This window comes from Amphiura filiformis, chromosome 13, assembly GCF_039555335.1.
Source record: "Amphiura filiformis chromosome 13, Afil_fr2py, whole genome shotgun sequence".
NCBI classification, from domain to species: domain Eukaryota; kingdom Metazoa; phylum Echinodermata; class Ophiuroidea; order Amphilepidida; family Amphiuridae; genus Amphiura; species Amphiura filiformis.
The window spans coordinates 27,264,704-27,287,763 of record NC_092640.1 but is presented as its reverse complement, the minus strand read 5'-3'; the positions used below and the strand labels follow the sequence as shown (position 1 = coordinate 27,287,763).

General features: G+C 36.5%; 1 protein-coding gene across 1 annotated transcript; it reads left to right on the top strand.

Moving 5' to 3' along the window:
• Window positions 1-1,676: 1,676 nt before the first annotated feature.
• Window positions 1,677-20,694, top strand: LOC140168183 (mitochondrial amidoxime reducing component 2-like). The gene is made up of 7 exons (XM_072191509.1): window positions 1,677-2,020; window positions 4,153-4,332; window positions 6,503-6,626; window positions 8,332-8,478; window positions 9,163-9,227; window positions 10,597-10,665; window positions 18,895-20,694. The coding sequence occupies exons 1-7, from the start codon at window positions 1,710-1,712 to the stop codon at window positions 19,022-19,024; spliced, it is 1,026 nt and encodes a 341-aa protein (XP_072047610.1). The 5' UTR covers window positions 1,677-1,709; the 3' UTR covers window positions 19,025-20,694.
• Window positions 20,695-23,060: the final 2,366 nt, after the last annotated feature.

Below are 23,060 nucleotides of genomic sequence, written 5' to 3'. Positions count from 1 at the left end.
GTACAGTATTCAAATAAATAAACAGTGCATATTTGCACATGATAATGCATATCTTCGTATGATTGTTTAGTTGGTGTTAAACGGTCAAGAGAGTGCATATGGAAAGGTTTCTGTACGAAAAAATTCTCTTATAAACCATCATGCGCACAGTTTCCACCTCGATACACCTGAGCACACATTTTCGTCCAACAACTTTCAAGCAACCAGTGATTGTCTCCACTACAGTCTTTGATTACGCTGCACGGTTGAGTGCATAGCATCGAAGAGCTGTGGAGCTTCTAGCTGAAACATGGGCCTCTTTGATTGGTTTTTGTCGAAATCTCAAGTATTCCCTTCATCCAATCAGAATTTTTTCACATCCCTCTAAAAACACTTTTCGTCACTAGGTCCGGGCACTAGGTCAATTAACAGATAATGTTATAGCAAGGCGAATGTGGTTAATCTGTTGAAAACTTCCTATCCAAGCACATTTTTTGACCAAAATGTAGGTTTTAAAAGTCAAAACCTCAAGTGTTCCTTACAATATTTTTCAAATTTTATGTCATTAAATGAAAAAGCACACTTATATTGTCCATATACTAGCGCCACTAGAATGAGCAATGGCCAATTCTCTTTAAATTGCAAATCTTGTTCTACACGCGCTTACAAATTGATATGGGTTTTTTATTATTATTTAGTTATCCCTCGATTTCGAAATGCAAATTATCAGGAAGGCTCTATACGCGTGTAACGACGCATGCATAACGTAACAAAATCGCATAACATATCAAATTGTTATGGTATGAGTTCAAAACCGTTTGGCACTAAGAAAAGGGGACAGCATTTAGGCTGCCCAACGCATAACGTAACAAAAAAATCAAAATGATCTGAAATGACAGATACTTGAAAGATTTTATGTTTAATGTCATCCCTCCCGCTGTCACTAGAGGAAGTTTTGGATGAGAAAACGGACATTTTGATGAGAAATGGCCAAAATGGTGAGAATTTAAATTGTCTCATTCTTTTGGATGAGAAACTTCCTGGTGTGTGTGTGTCAATCATTATTGTCTTATTAAAACTGTTGATAATTGCTAATCCCCGCTGAGCTCAAAATAAACATTATTATTTCCTTATCCAAAAGAATGAGAAAATTAAATTCTCATCATTTTGGCCGTTTCTCATCAAAATGTCCGTTTTCTCATCCAAAACTTCCTCTAGTGTGTTCAAGAGCTTTCAAGTCAAAACTCACCCCATATGCTGAATCGTCCACAAATTTCTACCCTGCATAAAATTTTCAAAAGTAAATATTTTAAGTTTATGCGCGTTGACTTTACATTATTTGTCATCGCGTACGACCCAGACATCAAAACTTGATGATAAGCTATGATAAACTCATGAAATAAATTCAGCGCGGTTTTTTTCCGCAGTTTATTATTGCTCAATGTATGGTGATATTGACATTTTCGGTATGATCCCATAAGACTTTGCGAGTACACCTGAGATGCCATCATTAATTGACGTCACGCCGATCTGCGCCGATGTTTATCAAACATTATTTCAGCACATCACATCAAAGCTCCCATTGGGCGCCACATTCATTTTTTAAAGGAATTTTTATCGGATTTAGCGAATCACTAAGTGCCCTTTAATAACAGTGTTTTGACCTCACGTTCTCTGCTGAGCTCTGCTGTAGCGTTCACACATTACGGGAACGTTAACCGTCACGCATCATGTGCATCATTGCACAACAACAGAGTATAAAGTTCAAGGCTAAAATTTATTTTAATAGGTCCCTAGTAATACAAACCAAAATGTCGGATAATTTAAAAGCTATAGCAGTAGGTTGCGTTGCAGGAATAGCTGTATATGGACTATACAAGTATGGACAGCAGAAATTCTTAACTCGAAAATCGTGGCAAGAAGTGGGTAAAATCGGTCGTATCTTTATACATCCTGTGAAGGCGTGCCGAGGAATTGAAATAACTGAAGCGACGTGTACGAAGCTTTACGGAATAAAGAGCAATGCAGGGGTCTGTGATAGGTAAGCCTGCTTGAAATGGCAATTCCAGCCTATACTTTAATTCAGATATGCATGTTATATGGGTCATGTCCATAGTCCGTTTCATTAATATCAGTAGAATAATTTTGACATTGAAATCCATGTAATTGCGATTATTTCCCAACGTATAAGGGAGTGTTCAGAAATACTTTGGTGGGGGGCGGAATTTTTTTTTTCATGTCGAAATTTTTTAACCCCCCTCTTCGCGAACCCAAAACTTTTTGACCCCCCTCTTAATGGACCTAAAACTTTTTGACCCCCCCCTCATATAGGTTCAAAACTATTTTGACCCCCCCATCATAATGTACCATATTCTACTAATTCAATTCTTCGAGCATTCAAATGGCATTAATGATACTAAAATTTGTATTCAAGTGCAATGAAATTGTACGCATGTCATTGATATAAAATATGTGGAATTGTGGAAATGTTTTAAAGTAGCACGCTAAAATGTTTGCCATTTGGAAGCTAAACGAATGGAATTTGATGTAAAAGTGGATTACATGTGCGTGAAGCGCGCAAAAATTTGTACTTAGGGGGCTAAAATGGCCAAATATGGTCAGAAACACACATACATGTACAGTCGTCAACATTGGGGGGATGATTGTATGTACCACCCCCCGGGATCTACGCCTATGTTTACTGCGACTTTTTGTTGCGGCGAAACGCGCAAAAACAAGACTATTTTAGCCCAAAATACAGAGGCGTAGCCAGTTTTCTTGGTCGGGGGTGAATAAAATTTCGGGGGCACAGACGAGAAAATAAATTGCAGTTGCAAATACATATACCGGTTTGTTTTTTAGAGAGACTGTACCTGTATTTGAGCTTCAAAAAAGGCTTTATTGGGACAAAATGCATGCAAAAATTGTGTATTTCGCCCATGATGGAAGGAAAATGCCTTTATTGTGACAATGTGCGCACACAGCGTGCAAACATTTTGTATTTTGCACTATTTTGGCCCATGATCGGGTTGAATTTATATAGAAAAGGGTCTCCTTGCTCCAGATTTTCTCTTTCATTTTTTGTCAGAGGGGCACTTTTCTCATTCATTTTTTGTCAGGGGCCCTTCCGCCCCCTGTCTACACTACTGCCAAAATGGTGTGTTTTGCTATTAAATTGATGGGCCAGTTCGCGTGATCGCGAAGCGCAAAATTTTGCAATTTTACCCTATTTGGGCCCAAAACATGGTGCTTATCGATGTGTTAAAAAAAAGGTGCACATGGCAATTATTGCTTTATTTTTTCTTCTTTCATGATTTTTAGGGGATGTCCCCCATGGAAAAAATTAGGGGGCGTGTACCCCGGTTCTCCAAGTTTCCTCCGCCTATAATTGTAATGCAACATGATGTAGTTGTATATATCAGTGATAATAAATGAATAATCTGTTTAAATGAAACATTGTAAAAATTGTCAAAACTAAAGAAGAGCAAAGATATTGCAGCTTTTAGTGATTTAAAGAGCTGACCAGAAAGAACTGACACAAACCGCAAAATTAAGTTATAGATGACAATTTTTAATACTGGATCAAATGTACTTTTGTTCTGGTTTAATATGGGAACATTTGCGCGCGCAGCGAGCGAAAAAAAATTTACACCCCCCCCCCCCCCTACGTGCCAAAAACATCTTAACCCCTCCTGTTCATACACCCAAAACTTTTTAACCCCCTATTCAGAACTCCTAAAAAATTTGACCCCCTACATATTTTCCAGCCCCCCCCACCCCCACCAGAGTATTTCTGAACACTCCCTAATGGAGCCGCCCATTCCTTTTTTGAAGTTTTTTAATGTGCAATGATCACGAAGTCACTGCACGTGTGGGGGCAATAAAATAAGGCGGTGCATAATATGTGTATGCACGCGTGAGATTCATCGTATTGCCGTGAATCGACCGAATTCTATAGTAGCATGAGTCATCCTATAGAGAGGGGTCGACCATGCTGGGGGGACAAGCCATTTTTCGGCAACTTTCGCCATTTTGGCAAAAGTGCCCTAAAAAGATTTGGGTGCTCTTTGCGAAAAATCGGTATAGCCTACTGATGGTTGGCGCAAAAATTGACTAACGTCTGTATTCAACTCATTTTTCAACGTATTCTTGTTACTTTCTTCTTTCATCAAGACACTACGTGATCCTGGATGAGAATAACTCCTTAGTATCCATGCGACAGGACAGAGCCCTCGCCTTTATTCATCCCAACCAATCGGAGGGTGGTAAATCTCTTCAGCTGGATGCACCTGGGATGCCTACAGTCAAATTCCCGTTACATCAAGCGATCACCAATGATGTCATCCACTTCAGGTAAGGCTGTATGCAGCTCGAATGCCTAGAAAACATTTGGATGTCTTTAATCGATGTCTCATTACATTCCTTACCACGAATGTCATCAACTTCGGGTATTATTAGATACATAATATGCCATGAATGTGCCGGTACATCGAGTATACCAAGAATGCGATCCACATTACTGGATGCACATGGTCTGATATTATAGTATCATATTTAGCATGGTAGGGGTATTTACTAATTTATGATGTCATCTGGGATCACTTCTGGGATCTTTACGAAGTTTCGTAAGTCTCAAAATTAATCGTAACTTACGACGTATCGTAAGTTCCATTTCACAAAGTGACTTACGAACGGAATCATTCGTGAGTAATAGGGATTTACTACAGGGACCCTTTGTACAGTTACCTCTAAAAAAAAGTGCATTCGTAGCTTACGAACGGTTACTTGAGTTACGAAGAGTTAAACGTTTTGTGAAATGGAAATGGTATTGTTAGACGTACTAGGCATACCTACAATCAATGTCCCATCACATCAAGCAATTACCGAAAAATGTCATCCACTTCAAGTAACACTTGCTTACTTGCTTATTTCGGATGGTTTTCCCGAACCACGACAGCTTTCCATATCCTCCTGTCTTGCATTGCCGTACCCAGGTCTGATGCTTGTAGTCCAGTGTCCTGCTTGAGAACATCAACATATGTAATGGGTGGTCTTCCAGGCTTTCTTGTTCCGTGTTTGGGGGTCCAGGTTATCAGATTGGCGACAGGTTCGCACTTACTCCTGAAGCAGTGTCCAGCGAAGCGTGTCCTCCTTTCTCTAATCTTCTCTGAGAGTCTTGGCTGGTCTCCATACAGCTCTTTGTTGTTTATATGCTGCTTCCAATGGATGTTGTACACTGCCCTAAGCATTCGAGTGTAACAGCCGTCCAGCTCTTTAGATAGTTTTGGAGTTATGGTCCAGGCTTCACATCCATATGTTAACACAGACTCTACTGTTGCACTGAAGACCCGCAGTTTGAAATTCTTTGGCAGAGCAGACTTCCAGATCTTGTTTAGGCTGTTACATGCTCTCCAAGCTGCTGCCTTACGTGTTTTGACATCGTGCTCTGTGCTAGCCATCCATGCTCCGAGATATTTGAAGTCTTTCACTTCATCTAGCTTTGTGCCATTAGTTGTGCTGATGTTAACCTGCTGATCTTGGTTAAAAGACATAAACTTTGTCTTGGTGGCATTCATCTTTAAGCCGACTCTTCCGACTGATGTTTCGACCCTTTGCAGAAGTTCCTGAGCTTGTTTAATTTCCTCTGACAGGAGGGCGATGTCATCCACGAAGTCCAGGTCGGTTACCACTTCTGGCCCAACTCGTCTGCTCTTTCTCTTTTCTAGATGGAATCCGAGTGCTTCTTCCTTGCCATCTATAGCCATTCTCAAAGCATAGTCGAGCACTGTCACAAACAGATAGGGAGCAAGGGTATCACCTTGAAGAACTCCGGCTAGGATGTCAAATAGCTCAGTTTCTCCATCAGGGGAGATCACTTTGGCTCTGGTATTCTTGTATGTCCTTCCAATTGCATCCACAATCTGTTTTGGTATCCCATAGGCTATGAGGATCTGTAGCATCTTGCCTCGGTGAATAGTATCGAAGGCTTTTCTGAAGTCAATGAAGGTTATTATAGCTGGAAGATTTTTGGCCTTCACTCCTTCTAATATCCTTCTAACAAGTAACACTGTTCGTAAGTAAGTTTAGTGAAATAGAACTTACACTTACGATACGTCGTAAGTTGATTTTGAGACTTACGAAGCTTAGCTCGTAAAGTTTAGCGAAATGGATCCCAGGATACATGGTATCAGTAAAGTGGGGAGACTAGGATAATGACATAATCTATAGAAATAACCAATGATGTCATCCATTTCATATTTTTATAACATATAGGCCTACTGAATGAGTCTGACTTACCAATAATGTGAGAGGTACGCTCGCATGTTTCGATGTTTTGTCATCAAAACGTCACCGTAAAACAAACACAGTTTACTAAAGATTGGAAAACTGATTCAAAATATTATATGACTAAATACGAGTATAAAGGAAATTATCTGCTCAAGACTCCTATTAACAACAATACAGGGCGGGATTGTTATCAAGACTCTAAAATTGTAGTGTTATTAATATTTATCCATAATAGACTTTTTGGTAGAAATAGTACTGGATATAATTGCGGTGACGAAGTTTCTAATTGGCTTAATACCTATCTGAAGACCACCGGTCATAAGCTTGTCTGCTTCACCAAGGATATACAAACAAGTTCTGTAAGTTATAAAAATGATTAACGTAGTTTTATTTTATTTTGTCATTTCATTTATTTTCTTTGTCAAAACAGTTTTGCATCCGATTTTTTCGTCTCTGATAATGACGATTACAGGTTAGGATCATTAGTCCGAAGAGTCATTTATCCGAAAACCAAATATCTTATATTGTCAAGTTAGCTCAATCGATAAGGCGTTCGACTATGGTGTGAGAAGTTGCGGGTTCGAATCCTTGAGGTGGTTAGTACTCTCTCGTGTAAAAATTGAGTTAGCTTGAAATTCCCCTGGACAAGGAACTTACTGCTAATTGTCTCGTTGTAACCCGTACGAAACTCGGGGAGCTGATCCTGGTTGCGATGGTCATCTGTGGAAGGTCTAGGATGTGCGCTTCTTAGCTGCAAGTCCATGTGTAGTTGTTTAATGGTTTGTGGAATGATATGGGCCGTAGTGGTCAGCGACAATAGCGCACTATAAATCAATGCGCTTCTTCTTCTTTCTATTTATAAAGCATAATCCATAATTTTCAAAATTAGATATAAATATCTAGGAAGCCTTTATTTATTTATTCATTTTTTGGGGTGACAATTATGTTTTTCTGTGAGTTTATATCAACCATTTTGGTGAATATTCTCGAAGTTGATCAAAATCTTTGAAAACAAATAGACAAATGTTTCCCAGATATTTCGTCGGTCGCAGCACATAGTGGCGTGGAGTGATTTTTCAAAGTTTTCCGTTTTATTTCACATAGTGACGTATAAGTTATTCCTTTTTACCTAATAAAGATGCATTTTTAACAGAGATAACATTGGAGGAATATCGACTCTGTTATTAGTAACACATCCTTCAAACACATATTTTGTCCTTCACGTACGCCACTTTGTGCTGAGATCAACGATTTATATCTAGTTTTTGAAAATTAATTTAAGAAATTTAAGATTTTTTTGTGCGCTATATTGTTCCTAAAAATGTACATGGATTTCTCCAAAATTGAGCATTTTTACCCGAATTTGACATAACAGATACTTTTGGATACTTTAGACCAACAGGCTACCACTTATGAGGCCCAAAAGTTTCCATGATTCCAGGGTTAAAGACCAACCTTAATGTTCTTGTTTAACATCACAGAGCATTTACCAAGACGATAACATGTTAATTGTATAATGTTCATTGCTTCATGCCCAGAACATCTATCAAGACGAAGCGCTGTATAACATGTTCATTGCAAAATGTTATTACTCTCTGTCCCAGAACATCTATCAAGACGAAGCGCTGTATAGCATGTTCATTGTATAATGTTATTACTCTCTGTCCCAGAACATATATCAAGACGAAGCGCTGTATAACATGTTCATTGCAAAATGTTATTACTCTCTGTCCCAGAACATCTATCAAGACGAAGCGCTGTATAACATGTTCATTGCAAAATGTTATTACGCTCTGTCCCAGAACATCTATCAAGACAAAGCGCTGTATCATGTTCATTGCAAAATGTTATTACTCTCTGTCCCAGAACATCTATCAAGACGAAGCGCTGTATAACATGTTCATTGCAAAATGTTATTACGCTCTGTCCCAGAACATCTATCAAGACGAAGCGCTGTATAACATGTTCATTGCAAAATGTTATTACTCTCTGTCCCAGAACATCTATCAAGACGAAGCGCTGTATAGCATGTTCATTGTATGTTTATATTGCTTCATGTTCCAGAGCATCTACCAAGACATGGCCCTGTATAACCTGTTCACTGAAGCATCATTAGATGATCTGAATAGTAGACTGGAGAAGAAAATTACTGCCAGAAACTTCCGTCCTAATTTTGTGGTGCAGGGGCAGGAATTGACTGCTTTTGAGGAGGTATTTTTTTATATTTCAACCATTACTACTACATTCGACGTCGAATATTGTAAAAACTCTATAGCATAATGTGCTTACTATCGAGCGCTTTTGAAAACATGAAATTGTTAAAGTCCGGCGCTTTACCAACTGAGCTAATGGGTTGACACACATTTGCAGGTTTACTTGTTCGTGTAGAATTATGTGTATTGATGATTTGCTCAAAACCCTTTACACTTTTGTGGATGGCGCTAAAAAATGGTTTAAAAGCGCTTGATACTAAGCACATTTGCTAACTATCAAGTTTTTACGGTTTTCGATGCAACATAAATATCAGCTATTGAATCTGCTTCTATAGCTTTTAACGAAAATTATTATCGATTTCACAGACATTCGTTTAGTCCAGGGTTTAGGGTTAGGATTATTATTGATGAAAGTAACAAACAGAAGGGGCCCGTGATAGAGCCTTGAGGTACACCGGAAAGAACAGGTACAAGGAGATAGGAAAATACATGGATAGCCACAGACATTGATTAGCCAAACATTCCCACCAATATTGGTCTCATATCCAAGATGGCAATATTAGTAGCCATGTTATAACGAAACTTTTCCCCATTACTTTTAAAGCTATTAGTATGTCTTATTTTAGTCTTTGATCATTAAACAGATTACAAAATTACTGGATTGTTTTACTTCTATATGTAGGATAACTGGAAGTACATTAAGATAGGAGACAACGTTATTCTAAGAAAAACTATCCGAAGTGGACGGTAAGTAACCAATATATATTATATAGAGGTGAATATGAATGTTTCTTTTAAAAGAAGGCAAAAGGCAGTATGTGTGAATAAACAATAATGCAGACCCAGCTTTCACTTGGAAAGATTTTTTAATCAGTCGCAAAGTGCAAATACCGTATATTAAAAAATACTCATACTTCTTTTTATATATATATATTTCAGTGTTTTTTATTTTTCAAGAATCACACAAAACAGAATTACATAGCAATCATAAAAAAAAAATCACAAAAGATCACCTTTTACAAAAACAAATTGCACAAAAAACCAATGAAACCATCTAGTAAGAAAGTGTGAAAATACAAAACAAACCAACAGAACATGCAGCCACCAATACTTTAAAAAATAAATACGTCAAAAATTACAAATCAAATCTCCATTTGCGGAAATGGGCAGAAAGTTTGTCTTTACCCTTAGCAATTAAGTATTCTGTTTCCTATTAAATTTAACATGGGCCCTAAATCCAAAAATAGTTGGCTATTTTTGGCTCCCTAGCCAAAAATGGTTGGCTAGGGAGCACGGTGGCCGAGCGGAACGGGCTAGGACTCATAATCGGAAGGTTGCGGGTTCTAGCCCCGGCGACGCCATCGTGTTGTGCCCTTGAGTAAGGCACTTTATCTCGATTACTCCTCTCCACCCAGGTGTGAAATGGGGAGCTGTTATGAATACTGTCCATTGAGCGCCGCCCAAAGGTATGAGCATGCCTTGGGCATTGTATGGCAGCTGACATATTCTAATGACGCTTTCTAATGATGCTTTGGTACATGTTCACATGTGAAAGGCGCTGTATAGATACCAACATTTATTTATTTATTTTTATTTTATTTTGAAATTTGCCAGATGTAATATTTTAAAATCAGGAATAAATGAGTAAGGAATTTATCATCTGGGACACCAAATATCAAATTTTGAACAGGAAAAATCAATATCATTCTTATTAACAATGACATATACTCTGATCAGCTCTTAATAGGCGGGGACTCATAACATCGTGGATTGATACAGAATGGCGTGTGAATTTACGCGTGCATAAGTTGGAACTTTATTGACTCGCGCAGTAACAAAAACCGAATAATTCCCGCCTATTGATCATAGTATAAATGAGCTCGTCCCAAATAGATTTAACAACTTCACAGTCACATGAACAATTGTCTCAGACAGCTCATACTTCTTTTTAACAAAAAGTAAAGAGATTATCAGCAATTTATCGAACCAGAACACCCTAACAAAAAAATTTTACAATGTTGTTGTTTTTTATGCCAACATACCTTGCTGTGTACCCGAAGAATGTGTACTTTTAGGATACTTTATTTGGTCTGTTATACATTGTTTTCTATTTTAGATGCAAACAGACAACGGTGGATCCAGAAACAGGAATTGTTGGTGACGAACCACTCAAGACTCTCAAAACGTAAGCGTTTCAGTGCACATTTGCACCCCCAAATGGCTCTTATTACTTGACGTGTCATCGCAACCGTCCTGACAAATATCGATTATAAATGCGGCTTGCATCTTCTTTATTGCCTGATTAATTAAGACCAGTAGATAGGTTGCGATGTTCCTTACGCCTTGCACTTTACGACCGTTCGTGTGCCGAATACACGATATAGTGCCGTATGACTCCCACAAACATACGCGCGTACGTACCACTTTATAACACGATAAGAACAACAGCTAACTTTATTCCATGCACATCAAATGAAAAGTGGATCCTTTGGATAATTAAAGTTCTTGTGCGTATTCAAACGTGTATATATTAACCGGTCGAATCCAACGAAAAGTGTACACGGCATGTTCAGGGCCATAACTTAAAAGTATTAATCAATTGGCATTCGTTTTTGTATTTGTATTATTCGCCTTGATCATACGCTTCGCGCTATATATAATAAGACCCCCTTCTGTGAAAAACTTAGACACAGAGACCCCAAAACATGCTATTTTTACCAATTTTTTCAAAATATTTCTTAAAGTATTTTTAAAAACATCTAAATCAGTTATGAAAAGAAGTCATTGGATTGAATCTAAATTGATTTCCTGAAAGGTGTGTATTCAAAGATTGCCTGTTCAATTTTTCACATATTTGTACATAATTATGAATTTTTTGTGATAATTTTTTGAGTGGTATTTTTTTACATTACCTACGAATACAATTTTCAGAGCACTAGATATATCTTTAAAAATGGAAATCACTAATAAATGCGCAATTGATACAAGCTTTGATATGTCCAATACTGAAATGCATTGCATTCGGACATCTTTATTATTGTGTTTAGCTGCCAGAAATTCTAAATGGCACAAAGGTAGGTTTGGTAAAAAATATGCATTACCTCCGAATACATGTTAAAAGCTGTGTCATTTCCACAAAGTGAGAGAATAGTAAACAATAGTTAAGCAATAGGTGCAGGGTAATACACTCTTTATTTCTACCAAGTTTCAATAACCTGCGTTTAAATATTTCTGAGATGTCAACAATAAAAGCAAGTATTCGTAGGTAAATTTCGGTAACCGAATGTTACCTACGAATACATTTTGACATCATGACAGTATTGTGAAACACCGCCATTCATGCCAATGCCCATATTGGTACATAACGAAGGCCTGTATGTTTGCTATCAAATCATATGTCAATGAACGTTGCGAATTCACATACATACCCACCATGCAAAACTGAATACGGCTTAATTGGTGAAAAATATGTACTGAAATAGACGACGGTCTGCTCATTTGAAAGAAAAATCAGATTCAAAGAAGATTAGAAGGGATAAATACTTGGATTTGTCAACTGTCATGTGTGCTTCATTTTAAATGTTTACCGACCTCCTGGTTTCTGAGTAATTTGTGTCCAAATTGATTTATTCGAAGGTAACTTTTGACGTTTTCGCTAAGGTTACCTACGAATACCATGGAAAAACGACTGTTCTCATTGTCTCATGATCTAGACAACACATTGATGGACCCTGGTATAAAGCTAATTGTAGTTGCCCCCACACGACGTAACTGACTCCAAGATGGACTTCACAAGTCTGCAATAACGGTTTTAAGCGATTTGTGTGCAATTAAGCAAATTAAAGTCACTTTAGTGCCTTTGTTTCTTACTTCAATCCTCTTTCAACCGCTGTGAACCGACATTATTAATACATGATAGGGTCTAAAGTATCAATAAACGCACATAAAGAAAATAATACATTCAAAGTGCTTTATAAAATGAAGTTTTGATTGCGATATCCACCAAAAGTCTAATTCTTACCTACAAATACTGAAATGTTACTTACGAATACAGCATAATACATGACATGTGTAATGAAGTGTCCCTACCAATGGAAATTAATTGTCAAAAACTTTAAGCGGTACCCCAGGGCACTATTATTACCCATATACGGATTCATTCAACAGTTATTTATTATGTAAAATTGCTGATTAACTACTTGTATATCAAAATGAAGTGGTCAAAATCTTGCTAAAAGCATCAAAAAATTTTGATCTAAGGTAATAGCATTTATTCATTTGGACGTACCATCTGAAAGAGATCTAAAAACTACCATTTAATTAATTCATTACCATAATAGCAAAATTTAAACCAATAAACTCAATATAGATATTGTTAAATCGCTCATGTTACCTACGAATACCCGGGTTTCTTCACCTTTTCATTGTATAAAGCGTTAGGTGTATGCGTATAATTCCTAATATTCTTGAAAACATATATCATACTCGTTCTTATACAATGTGTAAATTGATTCATACTCATTTGATAAATAAAATACAGAAACTGACCTAAACTTCATTTTCAAAAATAAACTAGCATAAATTGACTAAGATCATATTGATCGCGTTATAAAAATAAAAACAAATATTTTCTGGTTGAGCTAGCATTTTCCTGACACCCTGCGGTCTACATTGCACGAAAAAAGCGTTAATGGGAATATTCCATTTGTTTTAGGCTGATTAGTATTGCGATAGTGAAAGCATCCTAGTGGTATTCGTAGGTAACATTGGGTTTTGATATCACATTTACTATCACACGTCCTGGATTTATTTTTCAAGATTAGTAATGGAACTTTTGGTTCCTATAAGGCCAATATGTCATCAATCAATGGGCAAAAGGAAAAAATTGTGGAGACATCTTTATTTCGGACTTTTATTGTTGGCCCGTGGACACTTTCGGTTGGATTCGACCAACCACGGATTAACCAAGGAAACGCAAAAACACTATTTTCCCTCTTTTGGCAGCAAAATATATCGAAAAAAATTATGGTCACTGAAGGGCGACAGACAGTGGCGGGGTGGGGGTGGGGCTTTTGGGTCACTTTTACCATGTTTACTGGGACAATTTCAATTTTACCAATTATTCCAGGGAGACAGATCTCTTTTGTTTAATATTTTAATTTATCTTACAATTTTTATGGGGGACTGCCCCTTGAACACTTAGGGAGATCGTGCCCTCCCCAGGACCACTGCCCCCTCCGCCGCTTCCGCTGCCAATAACGGCAGTCTGTGTGGACAGGCCGTGCACTGCACATCCAAATCAGTCTGGTTTTGAAGTAGACTAAAAAGGGCGCTCCAAATAAATTTTATTTGTACTCCCCTAATATAAAATTGGCCGCAAGAAACAAATAATTCGGGCCATTACGTGAATCGGCATGCCGTTATTTTCAAATTGATACTAGTACCTCGTTCGTGGAACAAATAGTCACTGTCTGCGCGATGCATAAACCGCACGATGAAGAACGAAACAGTTCATTCCGACGCCTTGAGGCCGTATAGGCGGGCAAGTTTGTGTCAAAGATGTTAATCGCAATCTCGTTTAGCCTTTGTTTGTTGTACGGGAGATCACACAAATCAATGGAAAGATAGCACGTATGTAAAGCACTAACATGAACTCAAATTTTTACACCTCACGCTTGCTTTATTATAATAATAATTTTTACAAACAAGGGATCATATTAATAGTTAAACGTTCCTTCGTATGTTCAATACCCTTATAAAACGGACACATTTTCTGCTCTGTACGGGTATTCATTTTGTACATACAAACGTCTTCAATATGGCAATAGATAACACCCTTGCTCGATCCCTCACAGGAGCGTGCCTTTGATTTGCAACATCTCTTCTGTTGTGAAATTGTACAAATTCACGTTCTAAAAGTAAGCATTTTGTCCCAGTATATTAGTTTGAGAACGAGGCATCAGAACGATGATAGTCTGATAGTCTCTCTCTCCCTCTTCCCTACCGATAACTGTCCCCGATGTCACGACCATCAGTATTTCCTGCACAATCTTATGTATTCCCTGATATGCATTTTAATTAATTTTTCAGAATGACATGTTAAAGAGGCTTTCATTTGCCACGCAAAAACCCCGGGGAGGGGGGGGGGGTCCTTGGAAAATATTTGTAAGGGGGTGCTAAAAGTAGACTTCAGAATGTTGACCATCTCTATACCTGCGTAGTGCAAAAAAACACCCGATTACTATACCTCGCTTATATCAGTTAAGCAACCCATCTCTCTACCATTTCCACTCTAGCACTTCCACATAGCTATGGTTTGAGAGCAGACATGGGTCTGTAGTTGCTAGCAAAAATGATCGCATCATCAAAATAACTTTTTGGTACTGGTGTAAGACCTACAAATTTTAGAGGCATTGTAGATTGAAATATCTACACCTGTGAGGACAGTTAGTTATGGTGTAAGACCTGGAATTTAAGAGGCATTGTAGAATGAAATATCTACACCGCGGAGGACAGTAATGATAACCAAAAGAGTTTGTTTTTAGAATGGGAGCTGAAATAATAAATGTATTTCAGTCGTCGCACCTTCCACTTGTGTTGGACATCAATTGCAGTCCATTGGTTGTGGTGTGGTATGATGTGATGCGATCATGTATCAGTTGGAAGTCAACTCTTTGAAGGAATGAAGTGAGTATACCATTCTCTGTTATGTTATGGACATTGATAAAATAATGTATGTTTAATATTGCTTATTGTTGTCTCTGTCATTGCAAGAAGATAATGAAATTTGGGAAATAGAAATGTGATGCATTTTTAGAAACTGATGAAATCTTGCATGGATTAACTTCATATTTTGGATGTTTTTCATTTATTGAATTTGATGTGCAATATTTAAAGATTGTATTAATGGCAATAATGGCAATGAGTTAAAATGTGTTTATATGAAATGTTTTGAGAAACTGGATTATTTTATGTGATGAGTGTTCGAAAGAAGTTAAACCAAATTAAAGGGGAATAGCTTGTTTTTGTTCATAATTTTCCAGCATGTTATTTTTTGTTTGGGTTTTTATCTTAAATCATTTTCCAGTTTTCGACCGACCTGACCATGTAAACTTAAGTGTCATCAGAACTGGACCGAGTTTTAACGTAACCATGAGTATTCAAGCTGTACCACTATGATGTGTGCTAGCCGCTTCATTATGAATACCAATCTGTGTGAGGTTGATGATTTGTTAACAGCTGTAATGTTGGTGAAGTGACCGCATTTGTAACATCTGAAACTCCAGGGTACTTGGCCAGCTCTGCCACTTTAAGAAGACTGAAAATTGTCAGTATTGAACTGGATTGCAAAGTATTTGTAAATTATGTGAATTTGTATATTTTTTTTTTATTTTTAAATTTAATTGTAATAATCTAATATATTTTGGAAGTTTAGATTATTTAACAGAATTTTCATGTGACTTTAATTATTGTTGAATGAAAAGACATGAAAGACGCAACTTGTATTTTTGGATGAACACAAGTTGATATGCTACATTTGTTGATTTGTTGATATTCAATTTCAAAATATTTGATATTAAATTATTAAACTGTTTCATGAATTGATTGAAACACTTAAAAATATTGTAGATGACTTGATAGATATGTATTATGTTTGTCATCTAATGTGAACATTATTTTTATTAAATAAGATTCAAATTAGTGCAGCTTTTGTAAAAAAAAAAAAGTCAATTGTGCCAAGCATTGTGAAACATTCTGACATAAATTCTTGTGACAAGTAATACACAGCAGAGGTTGAGATTTTTGTTTTGAGTAAAGTTTTTGATTGGTGATTCAAAGTTTTGTTTGATGATCACTGATAGCCTTCTGAAAAGGACTTCTTTAGGCTGAGTTCACATAGAAGTATATAGGAGTATACTATGTGAACTCAGCCTGATCGAATGAGCGTATTTCGTATAGCGAATAGCGAGTATGTCAGTTTACCCATTTTCTTCGTCTTATCAAATGCTTGTAACTTTACTTCTTGAGGTCACATTGCATTCAATGAGGTGTCATAATGTGCAGAATTAGATAGTGCATCTATTTAAAAAATGAATTTGCCCACATATGGTTTAGGTTTTTAAAATTTGGACGGTATAAGCTGCACTAAAATCGAACACGCGCGATTCCCACTATACTATACTATACGCAGGTATACGGCCTTTTCGAATAGCTCTTATGTGACCCGGTACTATGAAATTACCTTGCTCGATTTAATCTATACGCGTGCACCTGCAAAACGTGCATCGTATACCCGAATAGTATACTTCTATGCGATCGTAGCCTTATGTGACCCGGTACTATGAAATTGCCTTGCTCGATTGAACTATATACGCGTGCACCTGTAAAACGTGCACCGTATACCCGAATAGTATACTTCTATGTGAACGCAGCCTTATGGAAAGATCATCATGAGTTAAATCGTTCTCATGATCATTGATTATTGATTATTTTCGATAGTCACTTAGTTGTTGAAACCAATTATTGATGGCATAGGCCTTCTGGAACTATGTTAGATGATTGATCATTGCTTGTGCTTGACATATGAAGAGCTTATTTCCAAACCGTGTTAAGTCCACTATCCCATGTTTCTGATTTCCCTGTTGTAATGTGTTGTTATTATAATTTCAGTTTGATGCACCATTACAAAGCAAACAGTGGATGGACGCACAATAACAATACTGTGTGAGGGCTTTGTTTCCCAAATGAGAACAATAGTCTGCATATTGTTATGCAGCATTGTTATGGTAAATAATAGCTTGTTGATGGTACAACTCATTGTTGCTAATGTCAAACTTGTCAAAGTAATTGTGATGGTATCACACACGTAAATGAGACACATGGGGTTGTGGACTTAACACGGTTTGGAAATAAGCTCTTCATATAGCTAAAATGTAGAAATATAACTTTTTGGAATTTGATTGATCCTATTGATCTAATTGTAATTGGATAAGAAATTACATATTATTGCATTTGTAATCATTTGCAAACATTGGTGTGCAATTACAAAACGTGTAGTTGGATATGTACACTTAAGGCTGCGTTCACATAGAAGTATACTATTCGGGTATACGGTGCACGTTTTGTAGGTGCACGCGTATAGCTTAAATCGAGCAAGACAATTTCATAGTACCGGGTCACATAAGGCTACGATCACATAGAAGTATACTATTCGGGTATACGGTGCACGTTTTGCAGGTGCACGCGTATAGCATAAATCGGGCAAGGTAATTTCATAGTACCGGGTCACATAGGCACTATTCGAAAAGGCCGTATACCTGCGTATAGTATCGTATAGTGGGAATCGTGCGTGCTCGATTTTAGTGCAGCGTATACCATCCTAATTTTAAAACTAAACCATATGTGCGTAAATTCATTTTTTTTAAATAGATGCACTATCTAATTCTGCATATTATGACACCTCATTCAATGCAATGTGACCTTAAGAAGTAAAGTTACAAGCATTTGATTAGACGAAGAAAATTGGTAAACTGACCTACAAATGTATACTCGCTATTAGCTATACGAAATACGCTCATTTGACCAGGCTGAGTTCACTTAGTATACTCCTATATGAATTCAGCCTGATCGAATGAGCGTATTTCGTATAGCGAATACCGTATACCGTATACTTCTATGTGAACTCAGCCTAATGCGCATACATTTTATATTCACAAAATTGCAATATTATTTATTTTGTGGATACTTGAAAGTATAATCATTTAATGATATTTGAGTCATACTTTGAGCAGAAATAATAACTTTCAGATCAATTGGAATTGAACTTTGGAAATATTTATATAATCATAAAATGACTTGATCTAAATAAATGATGTATAGAATTTTGTATTGTAAGGAATAAAATATTAATGTATTTATAAAAGAAGAGAGGAGATTACAGAATGAAATAATAATTTAAATGTGACTAAATAATAGTTTGTGTCTTGTGTCCGTTTTCTTGCTGTGTGCATAGTACTTTGCTGTTTCACTGTTCTCACATGTCATTTGGGTAGTATATTCAGGTGCCCTGTGACCATTACTGAAATGGTGACCCATCATTATATCACCCAAAAACTTACAACAGCCCATCTCAATACCATCACAGAAATAAGGGGTCATTAATATACCCGAAACAACTTCACCCCATTGGTATACCAAAAACGATGAAAAAGCACCTCAAAACCTTTGAGCATCCCCGTACACCATTTCTTAGGGACCCCCCCCCCCGGGCGCAAAAAAAAGACCTCGCTTTTTACAATCTACATAACAAGATAACAAGATTGAACGGTTTGTTGGTACCAGTGGGTACATCAGAATGACTCGTAAACCACGAAGAATACAATTCTATTTATTCTTTTGTTCTTTTTTTTTTCAGGTACCGCAATGTAGATGCATCACACCCAGCCTATAAAGAGCTAGCGGGCTCTCCTAGCTTTGGTATCTACATGAATCTTGAAGCTGAAGGCACTGTTGCGGTCGGAGATTCCGTTTACATAGCTAATTGAACAACTTCAGCTTCCCATTTAAATGTATGGGGAGGCACAGTTTGGTGTAGCTGGTATTGTTCATGACTTTTAAGGCAACACTTCAAAAGAGACATTTCTTACACCTGACTTCATTCCTAAAGATACAGACTTCAAAATAAGTATGCATCTTTTACACAGTGGGATTATTTAATTTCCAGGGAGACGTAAGCCTATAAATTACGCAAAGTTATGAGGATTCAATACAAGTGTTGACTTTTCCAGTACAAAAAGCCTTAATGTACGATTTCCGTCAAATTTTGATTTTGTTATTCTTTATTCAAAATGTTGAAATAATATTAGTAATAACTGACGGGAAGGGTTGCTGTCCATTTTAGGTTGAAATAACAAGGTAAAGTGAAAGAAACCCCACTGGTTATTTTGGCCATTTAACACGCAGTTCTATGGGAAGACATATTATCATAATTTTTAAATTATGATAATATGTCGAACTTTGCTCTGTTGACCTACAAAGACAACAAATTTGGCCGATTCCATTTAGGTGCAAGTTGGGACATGTATAAGCATTACAAATATGCAAACAAATCAGGTTTGAAAAAAATTAACGAATTTCATATTATAAGATCGTACATTGTGGCTTTAAAGCCACAATGTATGATCTGTTTAAATACATTTCGTTATTTTTTGGAGCCTGGGCATATTTGTAATGATCACACTCGTTTCAACTTACACCCTACTGGAATACAGAACAGATCCAGGTAACTAATTTGAAAGTATACAGTTTTGATAAGCAAATGATGAACTGTATCTTCGAAATTTGGAAACATTAACCTTATTACCATTTCGGTAAATCCCATAAGCCCACCACCTTTGTTTCCAATGGACATTTTATTGTGAAATTTCATTGTACAAGGACTACATTAAAAAAAATTCCACATAGCCCCCGCATGAAAAGTATTTAATTATCTTTGTAATCACTCGAAAAGCATTTGTGTGAATTTTACATCCGAACTAGGTGCTATTTAATTTTTATGAGCCTTTTTATTTTACACGTAAAGTCTATGGGGGTGACGATTAGAAATGGACGGCAATATTGAAAAACCCTCATTTTGGGCCATTTTAGACACTAAAATGCCCATAAAAAAGAATAGCACTTAGTTCGGATGTAAATTTCACACACAATGCTACCTGAGTTAGTACAAACATAATTAAATACATTTCATTCGGGGGCTATAGCAAAAACAAAAAATGTCCTATAGCATAATGGTTATGGAACACAAAGGTGCCACATTCACCACATGTTGCCGGCTTCGAGATGATTTATATCAAGCCTTGACATCTCCTTTATAGAACCATACCATGATTCCTCTTGTGTGTCCGCTTTATTGGTCTCAATATGTGAGTGCAAACACCGCTAAAACATGCTCCCTTCCGAACCGCTTTAAGGTTACCAACTATTTTAAACTGTTGCGATTTGGTAGTTCACAGCATCTTGCGAATGGTAGTGAGCTTTGGCAAAAATTGCATTGATCATTTCATAGCATGTGTGTAGAAAAATTCAAATATCACAGATACACTTATGTACGTTCTGTGGTTCTTGAGTTATGTTGTAAAGAGGGCTGAAACAACAACACTTTTGTAAAACGTATATAACTCATTAACAACAATAAATCAAACAAGTTTTCAAAGTATATGATTTGTATAATGAACTTTTGCAAAACATCAAAGTATTATTTTTCAATAATATATTGATTTAGATAATGAAAATCGATTATCTGGCTGCTTCGACCAACAATACCTCGTCTACCCTTAATGAAGAATTGTTTATTGTAATAATATACCTTAATGGTGTATATCTTACCAATACACGGTTCGCGTTACATATAATGTAATATAAAGTACTAAAGTGTCAATTACCGTCCGGAAACCTTCACTATAGTTGATGGATAGCCGTAATCCAACCTGGCATCTTCAGGAAAATAATAATCAATTTACAAACTACCATATACAGGGTGAGTCAAAAAAAGTGCAATAGAGCAAATAATCGATATTTATGCAAGAACGAAGTCAAACTTTCCCATTATTGAAAAATTTTACAAATGCCACACTCAAAAGTCACCTTCTGTGAAAATATGAAGTGAATCGCGACTACCGTTTAATTTTTATAAGTCCTTTTGCTGCGATATCCAATTTCGTTATTTGTTCACGAGATACCATGTATTTTGAATGAGAGCATACAATGCACGGTAAAGGCATTAGCTCTAAAACTGACATCAACTTAAAAAAGGTTGATTTTTGCGTTGTTTTAATTTCTTTTTTCCTGTTCAAACAAACTTTCTAACATTACTGTAAGTCCTTCATACCTCACTCGACTCCAACTCCAGTTTTTTGATCCCAATATGTCCAACTTCCTGGATATTTTGTAATTCACTCCACTTCAATTTGCGCGCATTTTATTTTGCCATTAAAAAAACCCGCCTACAAATTTGTATGTTTTTGATTGAGAATAAACATCTTTAAAGTAAAGGTAAAATGAAAATAACAACAAATGTTTCTTTTCCTTAAAAAAGACCAAGGGCAATTTAATTTCAATGCCAATGAGGTTAAGAAAATGGCAGTTGTTCCAAATCTACCTTACACAGAGTGCGCTGACATTCAAATTTTAGATGTCTCTTGGACAAACATTAAAATTGGGTATCGCTATAAAATGTGTCATAAAAACAAAACGGTAAATACTGATTCCTTTATTTCTTCACACAAGGTTGCTGATGAATATATCATATATACTAGAAGGTTCAACTCGGTTCTTTAATAAAAATGGATTCTTTTCTCTATTGCACTTTTTTTGACTCGCCCTGTACAAGCAGAAAATTGCCCTTTTACAGTCAGTGTCGACGATTTTAATTGTTTTGAATTTTAGAATTCGGTATTACTGATCAGGATGCGGCCATTTCTTTTTCCATTCTCTTTGCATCCACATGACGAAACTAAAAGTTTTGAGGTTCCTTCAATTCGTACTTAAGTGTGCAAGGTCTCCTGCACTCCCATTGGTGTGAAAGGGGGTAGCACGGGACCCAACTTCAGATATCCCCTTTTCCGAAAGTATCACAAAAACATCGACATATCCGCAATAAAAAACATAATTCACTGTTTTGTCTTCAAATTTGGGGCAAAACTGCATAGCACGCAAGGTGACTTCATTTTCAAAAGCCTCATGCTTCATACCATAGAAACTTACCTTGTTGTTGTTAAAGGATGTCCCTGGCAATCATAACAATTATTAGAAAATTAATATTGACCATAAAAACGAATTTTAATTAAAATACAGCCGTCTCTCAACACGCGATATTCAAAATCCCCGGACGCCGAATTTGTCTAGTGCAATGAAGTCCCACTATAAATACAATGAAGGCTGACAACAACTGAGCACAAATAACCATGACGTCATTGCACTAGACAATTTCGGCGCGGGAATTTTGTATATCGCGTGTTGAGAGCCGGCTGTTTTTATTCGTTTTTAAGTCAGTTGTGAGACTCAATTTGCAAGGTTCATTTGTATAGTAGGTAACATCATCGTTCTATACATATAAAGAATTTTCGTTTTAGAAATATCCTGAGTGTGCTGTGTCATCTCAGGGTTTTCCAAGCTCACCGGACGTACTAAATCGTAGGGTAAAGATTGTTGTGTTTTTAATTTTTGGAAAGTTTGTGAAGTTCAACCATGATTGATTTGTAATCGATAACAGCACAGAGGTTCACTTGTTTCAGTGGACATCTGCTACTATATATCCAAGCTTAGATTGGAAATTCTTAATCTTATAGAATGAACTAATCTGAATTGTATTTTCTAATCTTATGGATTAAAATGCATATCCATAAGATTGACTTTTTAAATCTCAGCATGGATTATTCTGGGATTAAAATAGACACTATAATCCAAATTAAGATTAAAATTTCAATCTAATTGTTTTGAATTTCAATCTATTAGATTAAAAATGGTAATCTAATTCAAATTAGCTCAAATTTAATATATTAGATTAAGACTTTCTAATCTAAG

Excerpts from the sequence above, each read along its gene's own strand:
- LOC140168183 (XM_072191509.1), top strand. The coding sequence starts at position 1,710 with ATGTGCATCATTGCACAACAACAGAGTATAAAGTTCAAGGCTAAAATT. Across the intron at positions 4,333-6,502 it reads AATGATGTCATCCACTTCAG|ACTTTTTGGTAGAAATAGTA; the intron begins GTAAGGCTGTAT and ends TATCCATAATAG. Across the intron at positions 6,627-8,331 it reads AGGATATACAAACAAGTTCT|AGCATCTACCAAGACATGGC; the intron begins GTAAGTTATAAA and ends TTCATGTTCCAG.